Source organism: Scatophagus argus, chromosome 16, assembly GCF_020382885.2.
Source record: "Scatophagus argus isolate fScaArg1 chromosome 16, fScaArg1.pri, whole genome shotgun sequence".
NCBI classification, from domain to species: Eukaryota; Metazoa; Chordata; class Actinopteri; family Scatophagidae; genus Scatophagus; species Scatophagus argus.
In genome coordinates, this window is record NC_058508.1 from 4,555,168 (window position 1) to 4,580,616 (window position 25,449).

Consider the following 25,449-nt stretch of genomic DNA (forward strand, 5'->3'; position numbering starts at 1 on the left):
GGGGAGTGGGCTTATTCTGTCTCAAACATCTAGACATTAGAGGTGTGCCATTCTTTTACACACATATTTGAATGTCTTCTTTTCTCCCTGTAAACTCCTGTTGCACTGTATTCAGCAAAGCTCTGTTAATTTCAAAAACAAAACTGAATCATTACCTTATTACCTGTCTAACACAAGCGAGAGACAACAGCCCAGAATTATGCTTTATTCACATCATGCATTACACGTGCATGTGTATGCAACACTCCAGGTAGAATAGGGCTCTTGACATGAAAACCCTACTCTCCCAGAATGGGCTTGGATCCTATTATACTCACCACTCTGGTTTAACTTGTACTAATTACAAAATGTAAATTTCAGTACCTCTGAATAAAAGAATTGACTGCAAAAGGGGCATATTAATACATCTAACTGATACTCTTATTCAACTTAAATCAATTTAATAAACTGAAATTCCCCATCACCCAATACCATTTCCTTACAGTGTTATGATTTACGAATGTCTTTGGGCATGTAGAACTGGAGTTATTTAACAATTTGCATATTTGTTTTAAGATAATGACTCAAACCTTGATGTACTGCTAAATTGGTATACCATGATGCTTATCTGTGCTTCAATGGCAGATCATGAACAGAAAAAAAAAAATACAATTACACAGTGACAGGAAATGATAGCTCATGTAATAGCACAACAGCACCACCCTATGGTTAGAAAATGCCCTTGCAGTTAGTGGAAAACTTTTTTTTTAGGGTGAGATTTCAGCATGTTTCTGTTACAGCATGCTTCAGAGTTTGTTCTGTAAGACATCACATCACATCTTTTATTTAAACTGTGATGTTCTGAGAAACATTTCTGATTGTAGGGCACGTATGGATTGAGGAGGTGAATGTGCATCATAGTCGACGAGACAAAATTTCTGTGACACAACTAAATTTATTTAAATTTATATACCAGGACTTCTCTCATTTTGACTTGTTCATGCAGGAAACCATCTATGGCACAGAGATAAACTCCAGGCATGGATTTACACACTGACCCACACTCACGACACCATTAGATAATCGAAAATACATCAGCCTGACTGCATCAAGAGATTAAGATTAAAAGGGATTAAGAATTGGGAGTCAGCGTCATACAGATATCACGATGTGAACCTTACTCACAGCACACACTGACACAGTGGTTGTCCAAGTGAACATTATGATGTATCCCACAGGTCAGCGGTGGACAGTGGCTGTTCAGCAAATTTTTAATCTGGATTTCCTCTACATTTTATGAAAAGAGAATTTAGCACACAAAAAACAAAATCAAATGTTGTTATCATAGTATATAGCCTACTGTATAATCAATGGAATGAATTTCCAAACAGTGTTTTAATTGAAGCTGCTTAATTTAATTGCTTGCTTGCTCTGTTGCTTTCAATGTTATCACTTCAGTAAAAATAATAATAAAACACATCCTTCTTTAAGTCAATATAATCAGAGGTTTGGCTGCCACAGTATTACTTGGTATGACCAGTAGCTGATGGTGGCTAATGTTGGCTAAGGTTGGCAACCTGTGGATGGATACTGGTAAATAACAAACATTACAGAGTATCAATTTATATAATGTACAAAAGGTATCCCACAGCAGCAATATTTATTTGATTTACAGATGATATAGGATGATATAGATTTATTTTACTGTGTGATCAATTTTGGATGCTGTGGTCAAGGAACTTAAAAAAAAAGTTGTTTTTATCTTTTTTGTTGTAATCATACAACAAAGCAAACTTAAAGGGGGTGTTGAAAAAGACTGAATAAAATTAAATGTTTGGGAGTTACAATATAAAATAAATTATACATAGTTCAAAAATGTCAAACTCTACCTAAAACTGTACAAAATTAAGGACTTCTTCAAGCTTCCTTAAACTCAGCAAAGCTTACACTTTTTTTGGGTGTAATTGCAGTTTTTTTTTTTCCCTTTTCTGCCATTTTGTACTAAAATAAACAGCAACAGGCCCAATACGGAGCCTTAAGGAACTCCTGTTTGTAGCTGAGCAGGTCATGATCAACCAGATCCAGAAACAGCCCCACTACAGATGGTTGAAAGTGCATACTGCGTACAGTAAGGTACATCTATGACAATTCAGCAAACTGCATATGTGGGTAAAGACTGTACCATATGGTCAAAGCTCCTACAAGAAGTAATACATTGAGTAGAGCTTGCTTTGTCAAGTGTCTTTAATGACTCTGTGTCTGAGTATGTAATGATGACGTTTTTAGCCTTGTTGCAAAATCATAACAATATCCTCATATTTGTTCAGGTTCATTTCCTAATTCACCTCTGCACCATCGTGTTTGCATCTGGCATACCAGTGGAAGTAAGTAGTGAAGTTCAATTCATTAGCTGATTTATCAAAAGTGTACTATAATCACATCACGGGCGAAAGTAATTCATGATACATCCTGTATGAAAAGATGCATTAAATTTATCATGAGTCATGCATTGCTGAAGAATATATTTAGTTTCCTCATAGTAAAATGTGACATATTTCTGTAACACTCCTACTCATGTTTTTGTCTTCATATATGAAACTATAATTCCTCTATTCATCTCTGAAACGGGCTGCTGACATGGACCACGTGCTGTTTTGGTGTTCTTGGTCTCCTCATGTCTTTCTGCTGTTGCAGCCAATCACATGATGTGGAACTTTGCTGTAGTAAAACAGGGTGGAGGCGAGAGAGTCAAAGAGAGGCGGGGTGGGGAGGGAAAAGCGGAACCCGGATGCTGATGCTGACCGATGAAGGAAGCCAGACAGAAGCAGCAGCAGCAGGAGGAGGAGGAGGAGGAGGAGGGGTGTGTGAGAGGTGTGGAAAAAAAGAGAAAGGGAAACGAGGATATTACGGGCAGCAGCGGAGTGGAGGAGATCATCCCGTGAATGATGGACACTGCTGCTGTGGATGGGAGAAACTTCTGAAAAATTATTGCCTGCAAGGCGATTTTTCTGTTGGATTTTTATTTATTTTTTATTTATTTATTTTATTTTTTGTTGTCAGTCCTGAGGGGATTCAACAGCTTGGCGCCGGCTGAGCGAGATGCGATGATATCATGAGCATAGCCGGCCAGGGAGAGAGAAAGAGAGACAGAGAGGAAGAGAGGGAGGGAGGAAGAGGGAGCGCGGGGAGGAGAGACGGGGAGTCGGCTACCACCAGGCCAGCTGAGGATGCTTGTTGTTTCTAGAAACAGTATTAATCGCCGGGCCGAGCACTGATCCTCCTCCTCCGGCACACCGAGCGCACCTGTCTCCGCTGAAGCTGTCCCGACCGAGGACGCATTTCGCCCGCCTCGCTCGGTCTGCCGAAGGCTGGTTGCCTTTTTGATGCCCCCCCTCTTCCTCTATTTCCTGATGCAGGGCCGGGGAGGGGTGAGCCAAAGTGTGCACCGGATATTGGAAAACCCATTCTTCTTGCTGATGCTGTTGTGATAATAGATTATTATCTGGGCAACGCCGCATCTGCACAGATCCTGACCAAACGAGGCCTGGTTTGAGAAGAAACGGGAATGTTTGGGCTTGGAAGGTTTATGAAAACATTTTTAGACGGTACCAGCAGCGACGAGAGGGGTCCCTGATATCGATCAGAGACTGGATTCAATCAGGGCATTCTGACTTGGGATATTTGAGACTCTGCTCTTACAGAAATCAATCTGTGGCAAATGTAGCCTTCCTGCCCAGGTCTGGATGAGATCTGTCTCCTCTGCTCCACTTTTGGCCAGCTGAATAAGCTATACGGGATCAATCAGCTTTAAACTACTGTTATTTATAGCAATGGGGGAGTGGGTTTGATGTGACACGTTATCACTGGCACCGGTCAAACCTCACACGTCCTCTTCTTTTGATCGTTTCTACCTGCCTTCTGAATGATGCTGCTTTCTGCGCCGTAGTAAAAGGGACACAACCCGAGACTGGGAGATACTTTATTCTAGGCCTTATAGAGTGGAAACTAGGAACTGGACCGCATGACAAACAAGTGCATGGGAGTAGCCTGCAGGGCCCGGCTTTAGATCACGACCAGTCCTCCGTACCTCTCCTCTCCGCCGCCTGTGATGTGCTTTACGGCATTACGCACGGAGCAGGAGCGACCGCTATCTTGATCTGCCTTATATCAGGAATAGAATTTCATCTCGGGAAAGGATGAGCAGCAAGGAGCTGACGGTGGGCCAGTCCAGCCAGTATGTGGGGCCTTACCGGCTGGAGAAGACCCTCGGGAAGGGACAGACAGGTAGGAGCCACCAGAATTACCTTGTGTCATGTAACGAGGCAAATAGGACGTCTGCAAGGTGGATCAGCTGATTTTAGAATTTTGAATGACCATATACAGATCTCACGACTTAATCTCTATTCCTTCTGTAAGTCCTCTTATTATCCATGGTTTTATTCTGCTACTCTTAGACCATCTCCTAAAATTCACCAGGCATTGCTTTCATGTGTGGGGAGGGTGAAGATATCACAGTGGGCCTCTCTTCCAAAGAGTCTTTCTGGGAGCTGAGTTTGGTCAATGTTTGTGACAATGTCTCTAAAGCTTTTTGAATTATTTATGACGTTCCCTCCTTCCTGCTTTCACACTGCATGATGATTTCTGATACTCAAACATTTTCTTCCTCTCTCTATGTGTCTCTCAGGACTGGTGAAGCTGGGTGTCCACTGTATAACAGGGCAGAAGGTGGCCATAAAGATTGTCAACAGAGAGAAGCTCTCAGAATCAGTGCTGATGAAGGTGCAGTACCTATAATGTACCTCATGCACTCATTCTTATGTTTATCTCTCTATCTGTGTGCTGTATGCCTTGTGCCTATAGTATGGCTGTGATTGTGGTGGCTATACAGCTCAAATCCTAAGTTTGCACAACCCAACCTGCAGAAATAGCAACAGAGACTGAGTCTACATTTTTGTCAAGAAAAGCCTGTCTGTGTGTTGTAACTTGGAGCAGCTGAGTGCGTGGGCACTGCTTCTTTATACCGAACAATAGGGATGATTTCATTCTGCTAATTATAAGTCCTCTGATGGAAGCTACTGCAGCTGAAACACACCGGAATGAAAATAAAATTGAAATAGCTTTTGGTTGGTGTTTCTGATTAGGCTGATTACTTGCAGCTTTAAGCAATTTCTCTCTAACTTACAGCAGGTTGTACAGGAAAAACTTTGAAAAAACACAAGGAAGCGCTTTACTGTGGTTTCATATGGTTTATGTGGTACGAATAGATAGATAGATAGATAGATAGATAGATAGATAGATAGATACTTTATTGATCCTGAGGGAAATTCAAGAATATGTCTTCATATTTGAATAGAATCTATAAAGAGCTGGAAGGTCTTGTTCTTTATGAGATCAGACACAGATAGAGGGCCATGCTTCTGGCATGAGTATCTAAAAAGTTTGTGTTTTCGATAATTTCTTTCTTCATCCAGATGGCAAACAGTCCTGTGGCAATAGCCAATCAGTGCAGAAATAAACATCTTTTGCACCAAAGACAAAAAGCTACCCTTCATCCCCTGCAAATGCCACCCAGTCCTCTGGCTTATACAGTATTGCTTTGGACTGCTGCTCATTGTCTGCTCCATGTGTTAACTGTCAGTAACCACATTACTATGTCGCTGTCTGCTAGCTTTCAAATTCACAAGCTAGCCATCATGGCAGGACTGTTGTATTGCATTAGACTGTCCAGGTGTGTTTAATAAAGTGACCTCTGATAGATGATCATCACACTACCTTACTCATGCACAGATGTGCACTGGACTTTTTCAAGTAGCTGCTGATGGACCCTGAAATTGGCCCCCGTGAAGGGATTCATCAGAACCTTTTCAGACAAAGGCTGTACAAAAATATTGATACAGTCGTGATCATGTATCAGGAACATTTTTTGAGTCTTAATTAATAATTGCAGTGAGACCACTTAGATGAGAAGAAGTAAACATATATCGCTGGCATAAAGAGCACCGGCCTATGAAACAGTATCGCCTTCCTTACAGTTAAATTCTATCTTGATATATGTATATATATATCATAATGCCAAATTCTTACCAGTATGCAAGTCCAAAGGCCTTGAAAGACCTTAAATCACAATGAGAATGACATGAATGTACCATCCAATAATCAATCCAACTATGTGGGCAGCAAGCCAATATTGTGCCTCATTCTGTACCAAGTGTGAGACTGTTTATTAGGTCATATAGAGCTGCTGGTGCTGAAATGAGATCCAGTAAACTTCGTTCACTCTTTTTAAAGAACAGGTTTGCATACTTTCAAGTCCAACTGAACAGAACACCCACAGGATCATATGTAGGTCAAAGGGTCATTTGTCATAATACTTCTCTCCATACAAGGCATGAAGAGAGGGACAAAATTGACAGCCCTCGTTCACAGCTAGCCAAAGCTAACCTGAGGCTATCCATCCACTGCAGTTCAGCCACAAAACACTGTCCAGTGAAACACAAAGATAGAACTGAATACTCAGAAGACTTTGTTAAATATCATCCTAGCTTTCCTTAATTCGCACTGCTGAATCAGATTGTTTTTGCAAAGGTAGCACTTTAGTAGAAACAAGAAACATTTTTTGTGCATTATAAAAGCTGATCATTAGCCCAGATTAGTCAGAGACATGACATCATATAGGGGACTTGTAGAAGTGCTTGCTTTGGCTATTATAATATAGCTTAATCAGTAGACCAGGTGTTGTCCATGTGTCATAACTTTAAACCTGCATTAATCGATTTTTTTTCGCCACCTTGTGGCAGCACAACAAGCTGTTAACATGATACTCATGTTAACAGCTCATGTCACCTGATAAGTTGACTAAGTAACAGATCTGCTCTATGGGTCTCTGTGTGTCTGCTGCTGAAAATGAGGGAGATGAAAGAGTGAATCAAATCCGAAAAGTTCCTGGTCATAAAACCAAGGCAATGAACTGAAAGACATTCAAACTGTGAGTATAGCTGAGGGGAACTGCAGAGTTAGTGATAATCCTCTGTAGGGTTGTCACTATGACACAAAAACATTGAATAGTGCAGCTTTACATACATGTAGGGTTAAAGTCTGAACTAGCTTACGGCACAGGGCATGACATGCACTTTAGCTTTGACAAGAGAAATTGACAACACAGCATGTATTCTATATAGACAAAAGCACTGCGCAACCTGAACATTACATAAACAGGGATTTTAATGACATCACATTCTAAATACATAGACAGCGTTGCGGCTTTAACAGCTTCTAGTCTTCTGGGTAGGTTTTCCACAACATTTGGTTGTGTTTCTCTTGGAATTTTTGCACATTCATGCAGCACAGCAACAGTGAGGTCAGCTGATGTTGGATGAAAAGGCCTGGCTCACAATTTCTGTTCCAGTTCATCACAAAGGTATTGGATGGAGTTGAGGTCAGGGCTCTGTGTGGACCAGTCAGGTTCTTCCACACCAAACTCCAGCCATGTCTTTATGGACTTTGCTTTGTGCACTGGGCCACAGTCATGCTGGAACAGAAAAGGGCCTCACCAAACTGCTGCCACAAAGTTGGAAGCATAGCATTGTCCAAGATGCTGAAGCATTAAGCTTTCCCTTCACTGGAAATGAGAGGTCCAGCCCACCCCTGAAAAACAGCTCAATTTTAATACTTTTGTCTATATAGTGTTTTTCAGTCAGAATTTCTAATATTTGAGCCTTCCTTTCCTTGTCCCTTTATTTTTTGTACTTTCAAAAACATACTTAATCCTGGCAAATGACTTCATGATTATCCTGCCACCTCTCTCTCTATAATGTAACCCCTGTTGTTAGTGCAACTTCAATGACTTTTCTCTGCCTTGAAATGAATATTTCAGAATATATAATAACATTGAGTACTGTCACCTTCTGCTTCGCGTTTGTCCTCACTGCTTTTACGCTCGCCTTCTCCCTCTCTCTGCCTTTCTCATCCTTCTGACATTTCATTCTCTATGATTTTTAACCTCGCTTCTCCTCTCTCCTGCTCTCTTAACCTTTTTTCCACATCTCCCCCTCCCTCTGTCTATCCAGGTGGAGAGAGAAATAGCTATTCTTAAACTAATAGAGCATCCTCACGTTCTGAAGCTGCATGACGTCTATGAAAATAACAAATACCTGTGAGTATCTCTTTATCTTTCTCCTTTCCACTGACTTTTTCTTATCTTCCCTCTCTTCCTCTGGATCTCTGCCAGTGCAAAAACAACCTTGAGTCTGAGATGGAAAAAAAAATGTTCTGTAGGACGACTGAGATAAATAGCCGCATGACATACAGGACATATAGGGTTGTGAGTGTGGGTTTGAGTTTGTGTGTATGGAAGAGGCAGCCATGATTTGTGTGCATGGATTTTGATGGCAGTTTTTAATGTTTTTGTTGCATACCTTTGTTATAATTCCTCACCTGTTTCGATCTTTCTGACCTCTCTGGTCTTTGTCCCAGGTACCTGGTGTTGGAGCATGTGTCCGGTGGAGAGTTATTTGACTACCTGGTGAAGAAGGGCAGGCTGACCCCCAAAGAGGCCAGGAAATTCTTCAGACAAATAATTTCTGCCCTTGACTTCTGTCACAGTCACTCCATATGGTCTGTGATTTATTATATAACGTATATATTTTCAGCCTACCTGACATTATCTGAGGGATTTGTTAACTTACATCTCATACTTGTCTGTAGACCAATGAAAGCACGCATCCCCACACATTTTTCGCATAGAAGTTTTCCATAGAGAATTGCAAAATCCATTCTGAAAAATAAAATATTTAGCCCTGTCCCGCATTAGAAACAAGACAGACACACGACTGCTTTGTGTTTAAGATCACCATGCTTTAACAAACAGTAGAACTCCATGGGGCATAAATGTTGACATGTCATATGGAAGTCAACAAAGTGCACGAAACAAGATTAGTTTAGCTTTACTTGCTGTTTATGTTCTCAAAAAACATTTAAGTTCTGTCACTGAGTGTGTGTGTGTGTGTGTGTGTTTGTGTGTCCAGTCACAGAGACCTGAAGCCAGAGAATCTTCTCCTTGATGAGAAGAATAATATCAGGATAGCAGACTTTGGCATGGCCTCACTCCAAGTCGGCGACAGCCTGTTGGAAACCAGTTGTGGGTGAGTGCTGTATTAGATGGTTTAAAATAAGCTTTTATTTATATGTGTGACTAAAACTCCTAGGTCATCTGCCTGTTTAAATGTCATCTTTACCTTTTCTTACTGCACTTCTGTATTGTAAATGAAAAAAATACATTTATGCTCCTAAAATGTATTTCTTTCTTCTTTATAATTCTGTTCCTATGTTAATTTCTGATATTAGTACTTAAATGACTAGATTTAAACTGTTGAGAAATTATGGTGGTATACAGGAGTGTCTGGAGCATTATTAAATTCCACTCGCTTCTTTTTACATAATCGATGGCTTTGTTCATTAAAAGCTTAAACATTTTTGAACCGCCTGCCCATCAGGAGGAACATGGATTTGACAGATAAATTTAGAATGGGATTGTAGGTTTCACCTGGATTCACCTTATTCAGTCTATTCCAAAAGAGCAAGTATTCTCAGTTTTTGTACATTCATGCAGAAGTGTTCTTTTATATGAATGTATACACCCGAACTCTATATTTGTGTCCAGTTTAAACCATTCAGTGATTTTTTTGTCTTCTTTATTTATAGATCACCACATTATGCTTGCCCAGAGGTCATAAGGGTAAGTTAGTTTCTACTCAGTGTGTGTGTGTGTGTGTGTGTGTGTGTGTGCATATTCCAGTAGTTGTGGGGACAAAGATCTGTTCACACACTCACATTGTGAGCATAAATCATTAAATATTAGGGTGAAGCCTTGCTTTAAGGTCAGGCTGAGGTTAGGGTTCGGTAAAGGTAAGGGTAAGGTTTAGGCAAAAAATATTTATTGTTATGGTTAGCTGGGGGCTAAGCCTCCAGAAATGAATGGAAGTCAATGTACTTGAAAAGTGTAAGTGAGGAAAGGTGTAAAACAAGTAAGACCGTGTGTGTGTAATGCACAATACCCTAATATTCTGCTCTTGAATTTCGGTTTCAGGGGGAGAAGTATGACGGTCGCAGGGCAGATGTTTGGAGTTGTGGTGTCATCCTCTTTGCTCTCCTTGTGGTAAGAGGATTCTTCTTATTTTTTAACCCATTCTTTTCTTTTCTCTCTCTTCTTATTTTTCTCTCTACCCTTTGATTCACACTATTCAACTCATGCAGAATAATGATCGCATTGATAAATATTAAAGGTATACTGTGAAGTTTCTGACCTCTGGTGGCAGTCCAAAGCAATGTTGTGATGAGTTGGTCACCATTTTGTTTGTATCTTGTCTTCTACCAGTAGTGTAGAAGGATGCACAAGTATGATTGACATGATACACAGCTGTTGACAGCTTTACACTTTTCAAGTGAAGGGCAGTACATGAATGTAACCTGCCAAGAGATGTAGAAAAAAACAGGAAAGAAAAAGACTGCAAACACGGATGTAAATATGTAAAGATTTATGAGGCCTTGAATATACAAGCAGTATATTTTTTGTTAGAAACATATCACAAAGATACAACTGTATTCCTCTGCAAAAAAAAAAAACCTCACAGCACACCTCCAAAGGAATAGTTTGACAAAAGTAACATGCACCTGCCACTAAAGCTTCCTAATTAACATATTATGTCTTGTTTAATCCATAAATGCAAACTAGAACTACCTGTGAAGTGTTATTTAAGTTATTGCACAGATGAATTTTATGGATGCTGGTAGATGGTCTTTGTTACGTTTCGACAGTGCTGGAAAAGCTATTTCGCACTTAGCATAGAGTTTTGAGTCTCTATGCTAAACTAAACTAAACTAACCAGCTCCTCATGGTGCAAAACAAATAAGTGGCCAAAATGTTGAATTTTACATTGAGTGTGAGAAAACAAACTCCATGGTTCTACTTTTGTAGCCATGTCTGCTGTGGTTTCCTTTGTGTTGTGTGTTCTCCTGTGTTCCCCAGTGCTCCTCTGTCTCTCTGTGTGGGTGTGGTCTCCCTCCTTCACTCTCCTGCCTTCCAGAGCTGTTTTTAATGCACACCTGCCCTGCATCAACCTCGTTAGTCCTGCTCCGTTGCCTTTGTTTCCCCAGCCAAAGAGCTCTTTCAGCTTTTTTTTTTTTGGTTCTCTGGTTTCATCACCTTATTCCCTTCACCTAAGCTTTTCCACCTGCACGTCATCACCTTGTCAGTACAGTTTGAAGTTGTCTTCTTCTATCGTCTTGCTCGTTTCCGTCTCTTATCATAATTGAACTTTTTTTTGCTGTCTCTCTTCTCTTCTTCCTTCCCTTCCCAGGGTGCCTTGCCCTTTGACCATGATAACCTGCGGCAGCTTCTAGAGAAAGTGAAGAGTGGGGTATTCCACATGCCTCATTTTATACCTCCCGACTGCCAGTCTTTGCTTAAAGGAATGATAGAAGTCAATGCTGACAAGAGACTCACGGTGAGGAGGGAAGGACCATTGGGCTAATGTAGAGAAAGGAAAAAGAAACCTTATTAAGCGTAAACACTAGTATTTTGAATTACACTGTAGTGGCACAAAGTGTGACATAGGAAGACTTGAAGAATATATACTGTTAAAGTGATGAAGCAAGTCCCAAAGTATATTTACTGAGGGTGTGTCTCTTTGCTCACATCACAGAGGACCTAGAAGTCCAGCCAGCCATAATTGTGACTTTGATGAATGTGACTGACAGTGTGCTAAATTCCTCCACTGAACCACAACTTGTCCAATCATAGCTTAGCAATTGGAAGGCCTGCCGAGCTTTGGATTGAAGCAGTGTGAGGGAGCTTTAGAGGCCTTTCCAAAACCAAAAACACAAGAGCACAAGTGCAAGGAATGGATTACACAGTGTGCTTATATGTGGCTGCAAATGTTAGCATATCTGGCTAACTAGCAGACTTCCAGTGCCAATGAGGATTTAATTAAAATAGTTTGTGGTGTTATACGCTACACGTAAAAAAAGAAGCCTCATTTACAAATATCAGCTGTATAGTTTCCTCACTGTGTGGAAACAGGCGTTAAATTGTGTTTTCTGCGAATATACAGCTAAACTTCAGAGAAAAAAAGTCACATATGTGACCAAATCACAGAAGCTGACAAGACAAGACAGTTGTGTTGTGGCAAGCAAAATCATTGGTTGCCAAATAGAAATTTTGACTGCATCTCTTTGAAATGAAGGACCCATTGTTTGAAAAAGTACCAATAATTTTGATCAAACAATGCAAATTTACCATTCTAAACTGCATGAAGTGAAAGCTTAATGAGCGACAGCAACAGTAACAAAGGCAGTCGAGCCTTGACAAAGAGTCGGTTGTTGCACCACATTGCACCATCAGTTTCTACAGCACAAGCATGAACTAGGCATTTAGGAGGGAGGAAAGGAAGGAAAAGAAAAGACTCAGCCCCAGGCATTACTTCAAGATGTGACAGAAATTGACCCTGACACAAGACCTTACCGGGGGGGTGGGGGAGGGCGATGAGCAAGGTGGAATGAACTAAGGTATTGCTCAGAGGCAGGAACAGAGTGAACCATGACAGGACTACCCTGGGTCTTTATTTCTGTCCTCTTAAAAGTTAGCAGTTTGTTCAAAGGCGAGACTCATTAGAACCAATATGTGGAATGATGCATATATATGGATGTTTGTACAAAAATTAATCATGTGACGTCAGCAGTGACTAAAAATGATGGGGAAACCAGCTTTCTCTCCTGAAAGCAAAGCTTGAAAAGAGACTGGAAATTCAGAGCTAGATTGAGAGAAGAGGGTCATTGAGTGCTTTGGACTGCTTTGGGAAATTCCTCTACACTATAAAGAGAAGCGGGGATAATGTAGGAATGTCAGGTGGAAATGAGTTTGCTGCAAGCTGTAAAATAAAGACAGAAGAGAATAAGTCGGGTCAGTTAGTCATTCATCTACAACAGAGCAGATTTAATCAAAGCTGTGGTTTCATCTGATGAGCTGTTGATTAATGGAGCCTGAAACCAGGTCAGACTGTCTCTCTATCTGCTAGCTGCCTCCATGGAAACCACCCACCAAGTGAGGACACAAATTTCTGTCTAAAAGCATATGGATAGATAGCAAGGAGAACGTTTGGAAATTAAACATTTTCATCATATTCACATCAGTTAGGAAATGGAACTGTTGGAGAGTGCTCCATACAGTACTTTATAAGCAGGTTAACAAATGCAAAGCTTTCAGCGCATGCAGCTGCTTGCTGGTTTCCTCTCTGCAGATGTACAAATACGGTGTTCACAGCAGGCCCACTTTTGACTTTTTATATGCTTGCAGAGCTGCAGCTGCCCCATTACTCCAACCCCAAGAGATACTTTGCAGTATTGATGCGGTGGCTACCACTGTATGCAGTCCTAATGCAGAGAGAGGACTTGTACGGAGTATGTAATGTACAAGGGGATTTAGGACTGCAGGGAAACTTTACAACCATGCTAGAGGCTGTGTGAGGCTTTACTTGAGCTAAATGCTAACAACAGCATGCTGACATTGACAGTACAGTACAGTACTACTTATGTTTATCAGGTGTAATGTTTATTGTTTTGCCATCTTATTTTAACACATTAGCAAACTAAACATTGCAAATTAGAACACAACTACCACTGAAATTGCATTAATGGATATAGGATTGTCATTCATTTTGAAGGTATGTGGTCGTAAACCAAAGAACTGGATAAAATGATATTTCTACCTGATGATGGCGCTAGATGAAAAAGTATTAAACAAGGGAATCATCAGTGTCTGGACCAAAGTTTGTAGCAATTCATTCATTTGTTGATGTATTTCAGTCAGAGCCAAGTGATGGACTAACTGTCCATAGAGTCATAGTGTTGGCATGTTAAAAAGCGGTGATAAACAAAAAGCAAGGTGTGTGGGAATCGGAATCAGAATACTTTATTGATCCCTGAGGGACATAGAGAAAATTGAGAGACAGGCTGATTCCTGAATTCCTGCAGAAAGCAACTAAATTTAGTGTTATTATTGTATCAGTGCTGACTTGGTGCCTTTAGGCTCCCATAGTAAAAAAAATCCAGTCTGAGTCCTTTTTTTTATTAGAGAGGCCCAGTGTTTAGTTAGACAGCAGATGCATGCTCTATATAGGGTTATATCAGTTGTAAAAATGGGAAGAGATGTTTGGATCAACATTGTCTCCTCTTTTTATTGATTACAGCTAGAAGCAATACAGAAACACTCCTGGTACCAGTAAGTACATTAATTTTTGTCACTTCCTTTGCATTTGCCCAGTTCCCTTAAAGCCAGCACTATTCCGCCCAATTCATATTTCATAACTGGCAGCTCCAGCTACCAGTACTGTTATAAAATTCCAACAGTTTCAAAGCAAGAATTAAATTCTTTTTCTATCTCTGCCTTACTTTTGTTAAGAATTGATAATTATTACTGCACCATAATATTAGACTGTGAAATGTACTGTCTCATTTGACATTAAACCTGTGTCATGTTGAACCTCATTGGCTTTCAATGCTTGCTGTAATCTTTCAGGTGTTTCTAATGTTTCTAATTTCTCACACTGACTATTTCCCATCAGGGGTGGTCGTAATGAGCCTTGCCCAGAGCAGCCGCCCCCTCGACGGGTGTGTCTGAGGAGGATTGTGTCTTTATCAGAGCTGGACCCTGATGTCCTGGAAAGCATGTACTCCTTAGGGTGCTTCAGAGACCGGGTCAAACTCACACAGGACCTTACAAGTGAGGAGTGAGTAAATATAACACATCAAATATTTCCATGTTGAACTGATGTGCAACAAATCATTGTGAAAGTGAAAGTGAAAGAGCCCCAAAACAGTTTTATATATCTACTATATTTCTAACTGTGTGATAAATATTAATTGACAAGACTGCAGTTGTTCATACCTAGGCATATACATATACAATCATTGAAAGCATTGAACAAATCTCACAGAGGCCCATATACAACTAGCAGGTGTGCTTGCATGCATGCTTGAAAAAAGTAATTGTGTGTGTAGTTAATTTTCAGTTTTCTCTCTGTCTCTTTGTCTCATTGTCTTTTCTTGCGGCCAGTCAATTACTTACATCATTAATCTGCCTGGCATGGCAGGAACAAGAGCCAAGAGCAACATTATCAACAATGTCTCTTTTATCTCCCTTCTCACCAATCCCTTGTGAGCCCCCCACCCGCCACCCCCACATCAAGCTTCTCACTACCCATAAGGCAGTGCAGTCCTCTTCAACAAGACAAGCCAATATTCACATTAAATTCCAACTGGCTGGTGAACATAGAGGAGCATTTAGCTGATAAAGAGCTAAATACCGATCTCCTCTTTCCTTAAAGATATAGTAGATACCAAAAACAGAGCTAAAAGGAGAGTGAGTGTGAGTCAGGTAGCCAGAAATACGACTCTAAATGAATGTTTTTGCACGTTTGCTGAATGTGTAAATAAGTTTGCTTACATGTAACTTATAAGGTGACAGTAGAGTTGGTTGCGCTTACCCCAAGTGGCTTAACATTAAATAATTTTAAAAGGTTTGCTACAAGTGTGCTACAGTTGTGGTGACCTGCAAGAACGTGGATTTTTGTCACCTGGGGCCCCTGTAGTCCACATCATGCCTTAACCCACCCCTCCAGCTGTACATGTGTATTTGTAAACTCGCAAAAGGATTTGGAACCAGAAAAGACAATGTCAGAAGATGCAGTGAGCGAGTTGACAACTTAGCTACAACTACCAGTCCAAAAGCAAAAAGGCCAGCATTACATTTGTCTTGCGCTGCATTCATCAACGACAATTTATCAAATACTACCAAAGTACTTGTAGCAAGTATTGCCACCCAGCAACCATCTTGGCAACGCCCCAAGGAGCTAATGTGACCAGTCCCCTATGAATGGGGAGAGAGCTATAACTTTATTTTTAAAGGTCACCAGAACATCAAGACACCATGTATATAAGGCTTAAGACACTTTTTTTTTTTTTTAGTCAGGTTATACTTGTGCTACACGTGCAAAATTTCACAACACCAGCTTCTTTTACGGTTCAGTACAGAGTGCTGTGCTGTGACTGAACCACTAGTTATCAATGTGAAGGTCCAGGATGATTCCAGCTGTAGTTGGCAAGAGATCTGTGATCACCCTGACATCTGTTTTTCATCTGTTTCCATGTGTTCTCCATCTTTGCCGGTCTCCTCTTTTTCTGACTTCTGGTTTCTATGTCTCTCTGGATCCTTTTCTGCAGAGAGAACCAAGAGAAGATGATCTATTTCCTCCTGTTGGACAGGAAGGAGAGATACCCTAGCTGTGAAGATGAGGATTTGCCGCCCAGAAATGACATCGGTGAGAACACTTACTCTTACCCTTTGACTGTCTAACTAAGAACAGCAAGACAAAAGCTTGGGTGATGTTATCTGCCCACTGAACTATGTTTTTACCATTGCAAACGTAACACAAAAATATCTAGATTTCAGAGGGACATTTTAAAAATGTGAAAATAAATAAATAAATAAATCATTTATCATTGTAAAATAAGTTAATTTTTGTAACTTAAATTTTTGTTCTCCAAGACCCACCCAGGAAGCGTGTGGACTCCCCCATGCTGACGCGTCATGGCCGCTGTCGTCCAGAGAGGAAGAGCCTGGAGGTCCTCAGTGTTACAGAACAGGGGTCTCCCACCCCACCTCGCAGGGCCCTTGACACTAATGCACACAGCCAGAGGTACTAAACAAGCACTGACATGAGAGTTGATTTTTAATTGATGGAAATAGTGGACTACACAAAGTTCAATAAGATCACCTAAGAACAGAATATCTTTTGTTTTATTGCCCCTGAAAATCCCAGTCGTCTTGATGACGAACCTGCGTCTTGTTTATTGCTGTTTTCAAAAGGTCTCGTTCAGTCAGCGGAGCGTCCACAGGTCTGTCCTCCAGTCCTCTCAGCAGTCCCAGGGTAGGAACTTCATTCTGTTCCATATTACTCTGTTTAACTGTGGTATGTTGAACTATCTGTTTACATATACCATTTGTACCATTTGTGGCCTCTGACCAAGCTGCCCTAGTAATAATCATAGGAAGAAATGGTGTTTGACAGGCTGTGTGGAGACACAAAGACAAACTTTGAATTAACCATCCTTATCTGGCAAATTTTTTTGAATTTGTAGCTGTTGTAATTGTCAGACACCTGCTTTCGCTAAAACATAATTTCACACGTGTGCCTGTAACTATCCCAACCTGGTCTGCAAAATGTGCTGTCACATATTCTGACTGAATGATTACACTCATGAAAGTCGGAGATTGTCACAGAAAGCCACATTAATGTACACAGTTTTCCCAGTTCACTATTGTTTTTAGCATGTTTTTTTTTGTTTTAATGACCAGCTTTGTGTAAAATTTAATTATAAGACTAAAACCAGCAACAGACTGATCGTACTATAGGGCTCCATTTTATTTTCCAGAGTGATTTAATTTAAATCAATCCCACGTACACTGCTCTGTTGTGGTAATTACTAATCTAGAAAATGTGAATTAATCCGCAGCTGAAAATAGTCCCTAATATGTTTCTTCATGTTTGGATAATACAACTACAGTACAAAATAAGTCTTGAAACTGAACATTTACCTCTTCATTAGGGACCAGTGGGCTTGTTGCCGCATGTTACTGAAAGACAATCTAATGTGATATTTATACAAGTTCCTACAGACAACATAGTGTTTGATGCGGTTGCAATCTCTCAGTCTATCAGTCATTGCCTCTGCAGTGCTGTAGACTAGAAACAGTTTTAGATGTCAAATATATCAGTTGCCAGATCTGTCTTCCCAGTTGTTTCCTATTGAACACCCAGCATATGCATGCAGTAAACATCTATTTATTATCAGCAGCTGCAATATATAAATATCAGCTCTGGCCATCAAAAGCACAAAACCAAATTTCCTGTGCTGCTGTGTTTTCTCCGATAACTCTTACTCAGTCAACACCAGCCTTGCCTTTCCATCATGCTGTCACATTGTCAGTCGTACGCATTCCCCTTTCATACACACATCACTCTGCCTCTTACGAAAGTCTGTGTGTACATTTTGACACGGACAGAAAGGGACTGAAACACACACATAAAAACACAGATACCTATACCCAAGAGTAGGGATCACCAAATCTGTCTTCCGTTTGGGGCTTCTGACTGAGGTTTGTTGAAGAATTGCTCCCATGAATCATAATCCATGACCATTGCCTTCTCTCATCTGTCCATGCCTCTTTCCCTCCTTCTCCTCATTTCTCTCTGTCTGCCCATCAGAGTCCGGTCTTCACTTTCAACCAATCAGAAGTCACCCCCACCTCCACTTCCTCTTCCAAAGACCCCAAACCAGGAAGTGCAACCACCTCTCGGCCTACCCGCCCGGCGCCTGATCCAAAAACCCAAACCCTTCCTTCAAAGGGCCCCACTGAGCGGCCCCAGCTCCACTCTATGAAGTCCCTCCCTCTTCAGACTCCACGCTCCCCTTCTCCATCTCCCTCCCCACTCCTCTCCCCCATTCCACGTTTCTTCAACTTCCCTTCTCCATCTGTATTCAAGTCCAAGAATGTCCACTCGTCCTCTAACTCCTCTGCCACCCCTCCTCCTGTGTCACAGGTCACGCCGCAGGGCTCACCGCTGCCCACTCCGCTGGGCACACCTGTGCACCAAATCCAGCACCCTTCCTCCACCACCCCTCCCTCCTCCTCCTCCTCGTCTTCTTCTTCCAGAGCAGACGGAACTGGCGGGGCGTCACTGTCGCTGACCCCGCCCTCCAGCCCGGGTGGCAGTGGCAGTTTGGCCGCCTCGAGCTCTGCCCACTGGAGAACAAGGCTCAACTCATTCAAAAACAACCTTCTGGGCTCGCCACGCTTCCATCGGCGCAAACTACAAGGTGAGTGAAAGGTTAAAGGTTACTTTATTTGGGGTTGTACATCAGAATGGAAACTGTAGCCATTTCATGAAACACAAGAAAAATGTTTGTGTTGATGTGTGAAGGATGAGTTTCACGGTCAGGAAAGAAGCTGCTCTGTAGTCTGGTGGTACCACAGCAGACACTTCTGTATCTTCTCTTCCTAAACGGCAGCAGAATGAGCAGGCTGGGGCTGGTCGTGGGTGCTGTCTTTTAGTATCCTTTGGGCACTGTGCAGATGAAACCCCACCTCACCAATATCACTGATGCGCAGTAGATTGGTACCAGTCATGTTCTGTGCAGTTTTAATCACACACTGCAGAACCTTCCAGCCCTGGGCCATGTGTGAGCCATGCCAGTTTGTGATGTTTCCAGTCCAGTCCATTCCCAATAACTCCTCTGCAAAGGTTAACAAGAACTCGACCCAAACTTTGCCTTCTTAATTTTCCTTAATGAAAGCAACCATTTCTGAGCTTTCTGAACTAGGGTGGAAATGTGAGACGAAAGACGGGAAATAATGATGGTGTGAATCATCTCCACCTGATTGGTTGAGTGAATACATCCTGAAAATTTGATTTACAGCTGCAGGATGAAGTAACATTTTTCTACATCAGTGTTAACATGATGCCCTGTTAACAGCTTAAACAATCAAAGCATCAGAGATAGAATCTATTATTACCAAGAAACACAGCCCCAGACTGCAGCCTGCGGCTGTGTTGAGTAATGTCTGATTCTGTGATAATCTGTAATTAGGGCAATTAAATTAGGCCCTGTCATCAAGATTCACTGCCCTTTTTCTTCCTCTCTCTCTCTCTCTCTCTCTCTCTCTTTCTTTCTTGTTCTCTCTTTTTCTGTTCTTTTTAAGTCCCCACTTCAGAGGACATGTCCAGTTTAACTCCAGAGTCCAGTCCAGAGTAAGTCCATACACGTCTCAGTTTGTCTTAATTTAAGTGCAACTGAAAATCTAAAGTTCGTTGTAAAGCAAAGAACAATATTTAGTTTCAATTTGATGATTTTTGTTTTTTGAATTTCCTTTTTCCCAGAGAGTTAATTGTTTTCTTTTCATGATCCTAGCTGTAGGATGAACTCCGTCTGCCTCTGGTGGAATTATGTAGGTTTTAACAATTAAATATTAATGTATGTGTTTGTTAAAGGTCCGGTGTGTAGGATGTCGGAGGATCTATTTACAGAAATGAGATATAATATAGCATATAACCACTTGAAACTAAGAATTGTTGTGGGTATTTTTTTTTTTTTGTAACCTTTGAATTTTCCACCATGTTGCACAATCAGTTTTCTACAACAGCCCAGAAAGGACAAACCAAACACTGGCTCTAGAGAGGGTCTTTCACATTTTTCATGAGTTTCATGGCCACTGTATGTTCTCCTAAATGCTTGAAACAGGAGGGTGAAGGGAGGGGTGTTCAGTTGGTTGCAATTTGCAACCTTACCACTTGTTGCCACTAAATCCTACACTCAGGGGAATGAGTTCTCAGATGCTGCATGTTATTGTTATTGCTGCGTATGACTAAAAGGCTATAAATAGTCCCTGATTTGAGTGTCTCTGACTAGATCAGTCAGTATGGGCCAGTTAAAAATAACACATCCAACCTGAATATTTAGTATACTTGCTCAATAATACTTTTGTGAAACGTGTGAATGGGGCTGATCTGTTGCATATCAAACTCTTGTTTATTTGCAGACTAGCTAAGAGGTCCTGGTTTGGTAACTTCATCAGCCTGGAGAAAGAGGAACAGATCTTTGTTTTGATTCGAGACAAGCCACTCAGCTCTATCAAGGCTGACATCGTCCACGCCTTTCTCTCTGTGAGTATAATCAAGCTTAAATAAGTCTAGACAAATCCCAACATTACTATACGATACCATTTGTGGTGTTAAAGGCATTTATTTTTTTTACTGAGCATCACCCTTCTCTTTTGCCCCTCCAGATCCCCTCACTCAGCCACAGTGTGGTGTCTCAGAACAGTTTCCGGGCAGAGTACAAGTCCTCCGGTGGCCCCTCTGTCTTCCAGAAGCCTGTCAAGTTCCAAGTATTATTATTATTATTATTATTATTATTATTATCGTCATTATCATCATTATTATTACCTCTTCTGCAGTCTGAATTTTTGTAATTAAATGAACTGATCCTACACATAAAGATTCAGTCATGCAGATACAAAATTTACGTCTAATATTGGCATACAGTGTGGCTCATCATGAAATCAATGGTACATGGTTCTTTGATGCCATAGGTGGACATTGCTTTTTCTGAGGGAGACAGTGAGCGAGAGAGGGAACGAGCAGAGAGGGAAGGAAGGAGAGAGATGGGCATCTACAGCGTCACCTTCACTCTAATAACAGGTAGGAGGGTGTGTTTCGTACTAGTGAAGTACCAGCTGGTGGGGCACATTAAAACATGTTTACACAAAGTCGGATTGTTCAACCAAGCGAATGTTTGATGATCAATTCAGGCCCATTTACTGCACAGACCACATATAATAACACTAATGTTTTTACATTCTAATGTACTGCAATTAAGAAAAGGTAAGATTTAAGTCATTTATTGTATGTTGCCCCTGAAAGAGGTTGCTGTAGATTTAGTAACAATCCCAACTTTCCTTATTAAAAAGATCCCAGAATATGTGGAATATGAAGCTAAAAGTATGAACTACTGAACTGTGTATAAATTCAATCCAGGTTCAGTCAGATGGTAGACTACAAGAGGCTAAAAGTGCCGACTCTGGTCTTGAAATTCATGTTTATTTCTGTGTTTGCATGTATTTTCAGTTTACATCCTTGAGGCTATACTTGTGTTTGTGTAACTGAAACTGACTTTTAATTTTCACACTTTAGCATTTGAAAAAATGCTCTCTCAGCTAGGACAACATAAGAAATGGGTGATGAGTTGATCCTTTCCCCTCTCAGGTCCCAGTCGCAGATTCAAGAGAGTGGTGGAAACCATTCAGGCTCAGCTCCTGAGTACTCATGATCAGCCTTCTGTGCAGGCACTGGCTGGTAAGTAACACTCATACAGACACAGATTAAATGATTTACATTATATAATCCAGTATTTTGATCCCGATTATGGGATCCCACACTCAATATGTACCAGTTGTTTGTTTCACTTCCTCTCTCCCTGATTTTACCTCAGATGAGAAAAATGGTCAGCTTTCCCGCCAACCCAGCACACCTCAGCGTCAGAATTCTAGGCGTTCCGAAAGTGGATCCGAGCGGGAGCGGGCAGAGAAGGAGCGTACGCCAGATGGGCAGGGCGGAAGCGGGAGCAGCAGCGGGACCGTCCTACAAAGGCGAGGGTCAGGGAAAGACAAGACCAGACTCCTCTCATCGTCCAATGGGATGCAGTCTCATCCATGAAAAGAATGTTGTGGAAGAGAGGCGAGGGTCATCTGCCTGGCCTTTTTCTCTTCCTTCCCTCAATCCTTCCCACATTCTTTCCTTCCCTGCTTTCTTACTTCCTGCCTTGCCTCCTACCATTTCAAAGTAATGGGATGTAGTAGGGGGAGGTTTTTCCTTGAAGCTGATCTGGGGAAATGACAGAGAAATGGCTGGTTTTAGCAAAAACATACACTTCTGGTGGTGGTGGAGGCGGTTTAACCTGATCTCTAGTCAGCCTTCAAGGGCAGCTTCACCCCGGAGGGACGAGTCCCAAAACTGGATGCCCAAAAAACTCCCACCTTACCAGAGAGTTACAGGAAAAGTCCACAGCCAGGGTAACACACAGTTCACCTGATCCGACGAATCAAGAAAGCACATACCCTTTTCACCGACCAGTCACATTCAACACGTGGTTCAAATCCAACAGGAAACTTCCCCTCAGTCAGTCATAATGGCACAGGAAGATACTGACCAACACCATCATCTGATCATCAAGTCCCCTCAACACCACCTGACCAAACCAAATGATACAGTCTCATGACAGGAAGCCCACTCTCCTCTCCTCCCCCCACTTCCTAATTAAAGACAAATATTCTCAAACAAAGCTACAAAATGAGGTTGTCTTTTGAGAAAGGAACAAGACATATAGGAGGAGTCTTGATTTAGACTTGATTGTTGAAGTGGATATTATTTCTCAATAATTTATAACCTTAATTTGTACTTTAACAATCAAGGAGTTTGAGAGCAGAGGAAAAAACAAATGAAACAATGGATCTGGTTTAGGTGAATATCAAAATACGACAAAGACATAGAAGAAAGAAATTTTCCGTGTGTGTATGAGCAACATAAAGTCCCACAGTTACTTCTGAATTACTCTTACTGAAAAAGCTATGATACCATATTGCCTTTAATGGAGGAGAAAAAGTGGATAGCTAGTTAGATTTAGCCCCATTTTGTGGACACTAGTCACACCACAGGTAGAATGTTTCATAAGTGAAAACTCTTGCTAGATGAGAGGGAGCTAGATGGAGACAAAACAGGATAGTTAGCAACAGGTATCTATTTGTTCGCAAACAAAGGACGAAAGAAAATCCAGTAGCCAAAAACTTAACCTAACATAAAGATGACAGTGAAGGTGTGGGTTTTTTTCCCAGTCTATTTCCCATATAATATTCATACGCCATATATACATAGAAGGAGTTATAGTTTGCTGTAGTCGCTTTATATATGCTGACTGTGAAACAATCCCTCCAAGTACAACTCAATTGTAAAGGACAAAATTCACTGTCTGTGCATTGGTTCAGCTGAGGCTAATAAGAGGCCTCAGCAGTCTGAGTTAGCCTAAAAGCTAAGGCCTGTCAAACTTTGGATTTCTCAACATGCTTAAGTGGTATGCTATAGCAACTGGCTACAGCTGTTTTGACAGCTGATTGGCTGTAACCACCTAAAAATAATAAGCCCACTCTTGTCTACCAGTTCCTTAGCTCCTTTTAGCAAGTTTGAGTTACTGGTACTGTCAGAAATTGCTGATATGTCTAAATCAGAATTACGACTTCCAGGCTGGCATGGTTGTCTTTTTCTGATTGTGCTGCTTGTTATACTGCCTGGTCCTACAACAGCCAGGACAAAAATACCCATTTAATTTGGCAAAATAAGACTACTAACTCAGACTGTTTCCTAATATTTGCTTAAGCTGAACTGTGTTTTTGTTTCCTGTCTCTAATAATGGAGTCATTGGAAGGGATCACTTCACAGCCAGTGTGGACAGGAAGGATGATTGTAGTGACTAGTAACCCTTTAAGTGTACATATGGGTGTATGAATATTGTATGATGGACTCAAAAAAGTCCTCATCTATCCTAAATGAGAAGAGAATTTAAGTCCTCTAAATTAAGTAATTGAAAATGGATGATGATAGAAGTGTGGAATTAAAATAAAGAGGTGGTCAAGCAGGACTGCCAAGTATTTAAGCTTTTTAGACCCACAATTACGCAACTGAAACCCTGCCTATGTTCCTTTGACAATAGATGCAGAATGATGCATGGTGATTCAAAGCACCCCAACAAAAGCCTCCTTTCTTTCTGCTTCTCTGAGAGGAAAGATGGAGATGAATAAAAATTGCCTTTTTACAAGAAGAAAAACATGAAGGCAAGAAAGAAAGGACTGAGGTGTGTCACTCGTCATAAAAATTCTGCCTGGAGGGAGGGAATGGAAAAATGAAGCCACACATAAAGAATGAAGTTTTGCTTGTGTATTTTTTTTTCCATATTTTTTTCTTTAACTGCGCTCTGGTCTTTCCTCTTTTTAATTTTTTTTTAATGTTTGCCACCAGCAAAAAAGAGGGCAGCGCCAATCATGTGAATGTCAAAACCTTTTTGAAATTCTTGCGAGTGTGAAGATATTTTTGCTCATGTGTTTATTGAAATTGTATTTATTTATCTATGTATTTATTTTCCGCGTATTTATTGACAGTGTAATTCTTTTTTAAAAAGCAGGAGATGGGTGAAGACCACTTTCAAGATGTCATTGCACGGCAAACCAGCCTTCCCTGAGAGAAACTGAAAAACAACTTCTCTCCTTTTTCTTTAATTCTAAAAAGTGATGCCACAAAAATACTGTTCATCTTTATATTGTGTTTTTAGCTGTTGAAATTTTACACAATTAATTCAAAGACGTTTGCGTGTGCGTGTAAGACACACATGTGCGCCTTTCAAATTAGAAGTGTGTTCTCACCAGTGTAGTGATGTGGCTCCAGGGATGGCAGGGTCGGTTTGTTGGTTGATTAACAACTCTGGTCCAAACTGAAATCTGAACAACCACTAGATGGGTTGCCTTGACTTTTTCCAGACATTCTTGATCTTCAGAGGATGAATCCTAATGGCTTGCGTGGTCTTTTTGGACAGACAATAATGATATGTACTTTCTTTCTGACTTTTTGTCATCTGACTTTTCATCTGGCACCATCACCAGGTCAAAATTAAAATTTTGTCCAATACTTTGATTTATGAAGAAATACCTGCAAAACTGAATTTCCACAAGCCTCAGCTGCACTTTGTGTTCAGAGGTAACTAGTAAATTTTAACGAGAACAAGTTAAACTAAGAAGGCAAATAGGGCAAGCGTTAT

At 40.9% G+C, this 25,449-nt stretch overlaps 1 protein-coding gene across 3 annotated transcripts; it reads left to right on the forward strand.

Moving 5' to 3' along the window:
- Positions 1 to 2,804: 2,804 nt before the first annotated feature.
- brsk1b (BR serine/threonine kinase 1b) lies at positions 2,805 to 24,021 on the forward strand. 3 transcript variants are annotated; one of them, XM_046415995.1, is made up of 20 exons: positions 2,805 to 4,263; positions 4,664 to 4,758; positions 8,046 to 8,131; positions 8,452 to 8,592; positions 9,003 to 9,119; positions 9,679 to 9,712; positions 10,064 to 10,132; positions 11,334 to 11,480; positions 14,220 to 14,251; positions 14,595 to 14,759; positions 16,252 to 16,349; positions 16,577 to 16,727; positions 16,898 to 16,958; positions 18,633 to 18,909; positions 19,793 to 19,841; positions 20,630 to 20,753; positions 20,876 to 20,977; positions 21,182 to 21,290; positions 21,855 to 21,944; positions 22,081 to 24,021. In XM_046415995.1, the coding sequence occupies exons 1-20, from the start codon at positions 4,176 to 4,178 to the stop codon at positions 22,302 to 22,304; spliced, it is 2,259 nt and encodes a 752-aa protein (XP_046271951.1). In that variant the 5' UTR covers positions 2,805 to 4,175; the 3' UTR covers positions 22,305 to 24,021. The 3 variants fall into 3 exon arrangements, with proteins under 3 accessions (XP_046271951.1, XP_046271950.1, XP_046271952.1); XM_046415994.1 differs by having other exon boundaries at positions 2,808 to 4,263; positions 18,297 to 18,909; XM_046415996.1 differs by lacking the exons at positions 2,805 to 4,263; positions 8,046 to 8,131 and having other exon boundaries at positions 18,297 to 18,909.
- The last annotated feature ends 1,428 nt before the right edge of the window (positions 24,022 to 25,449 follow it).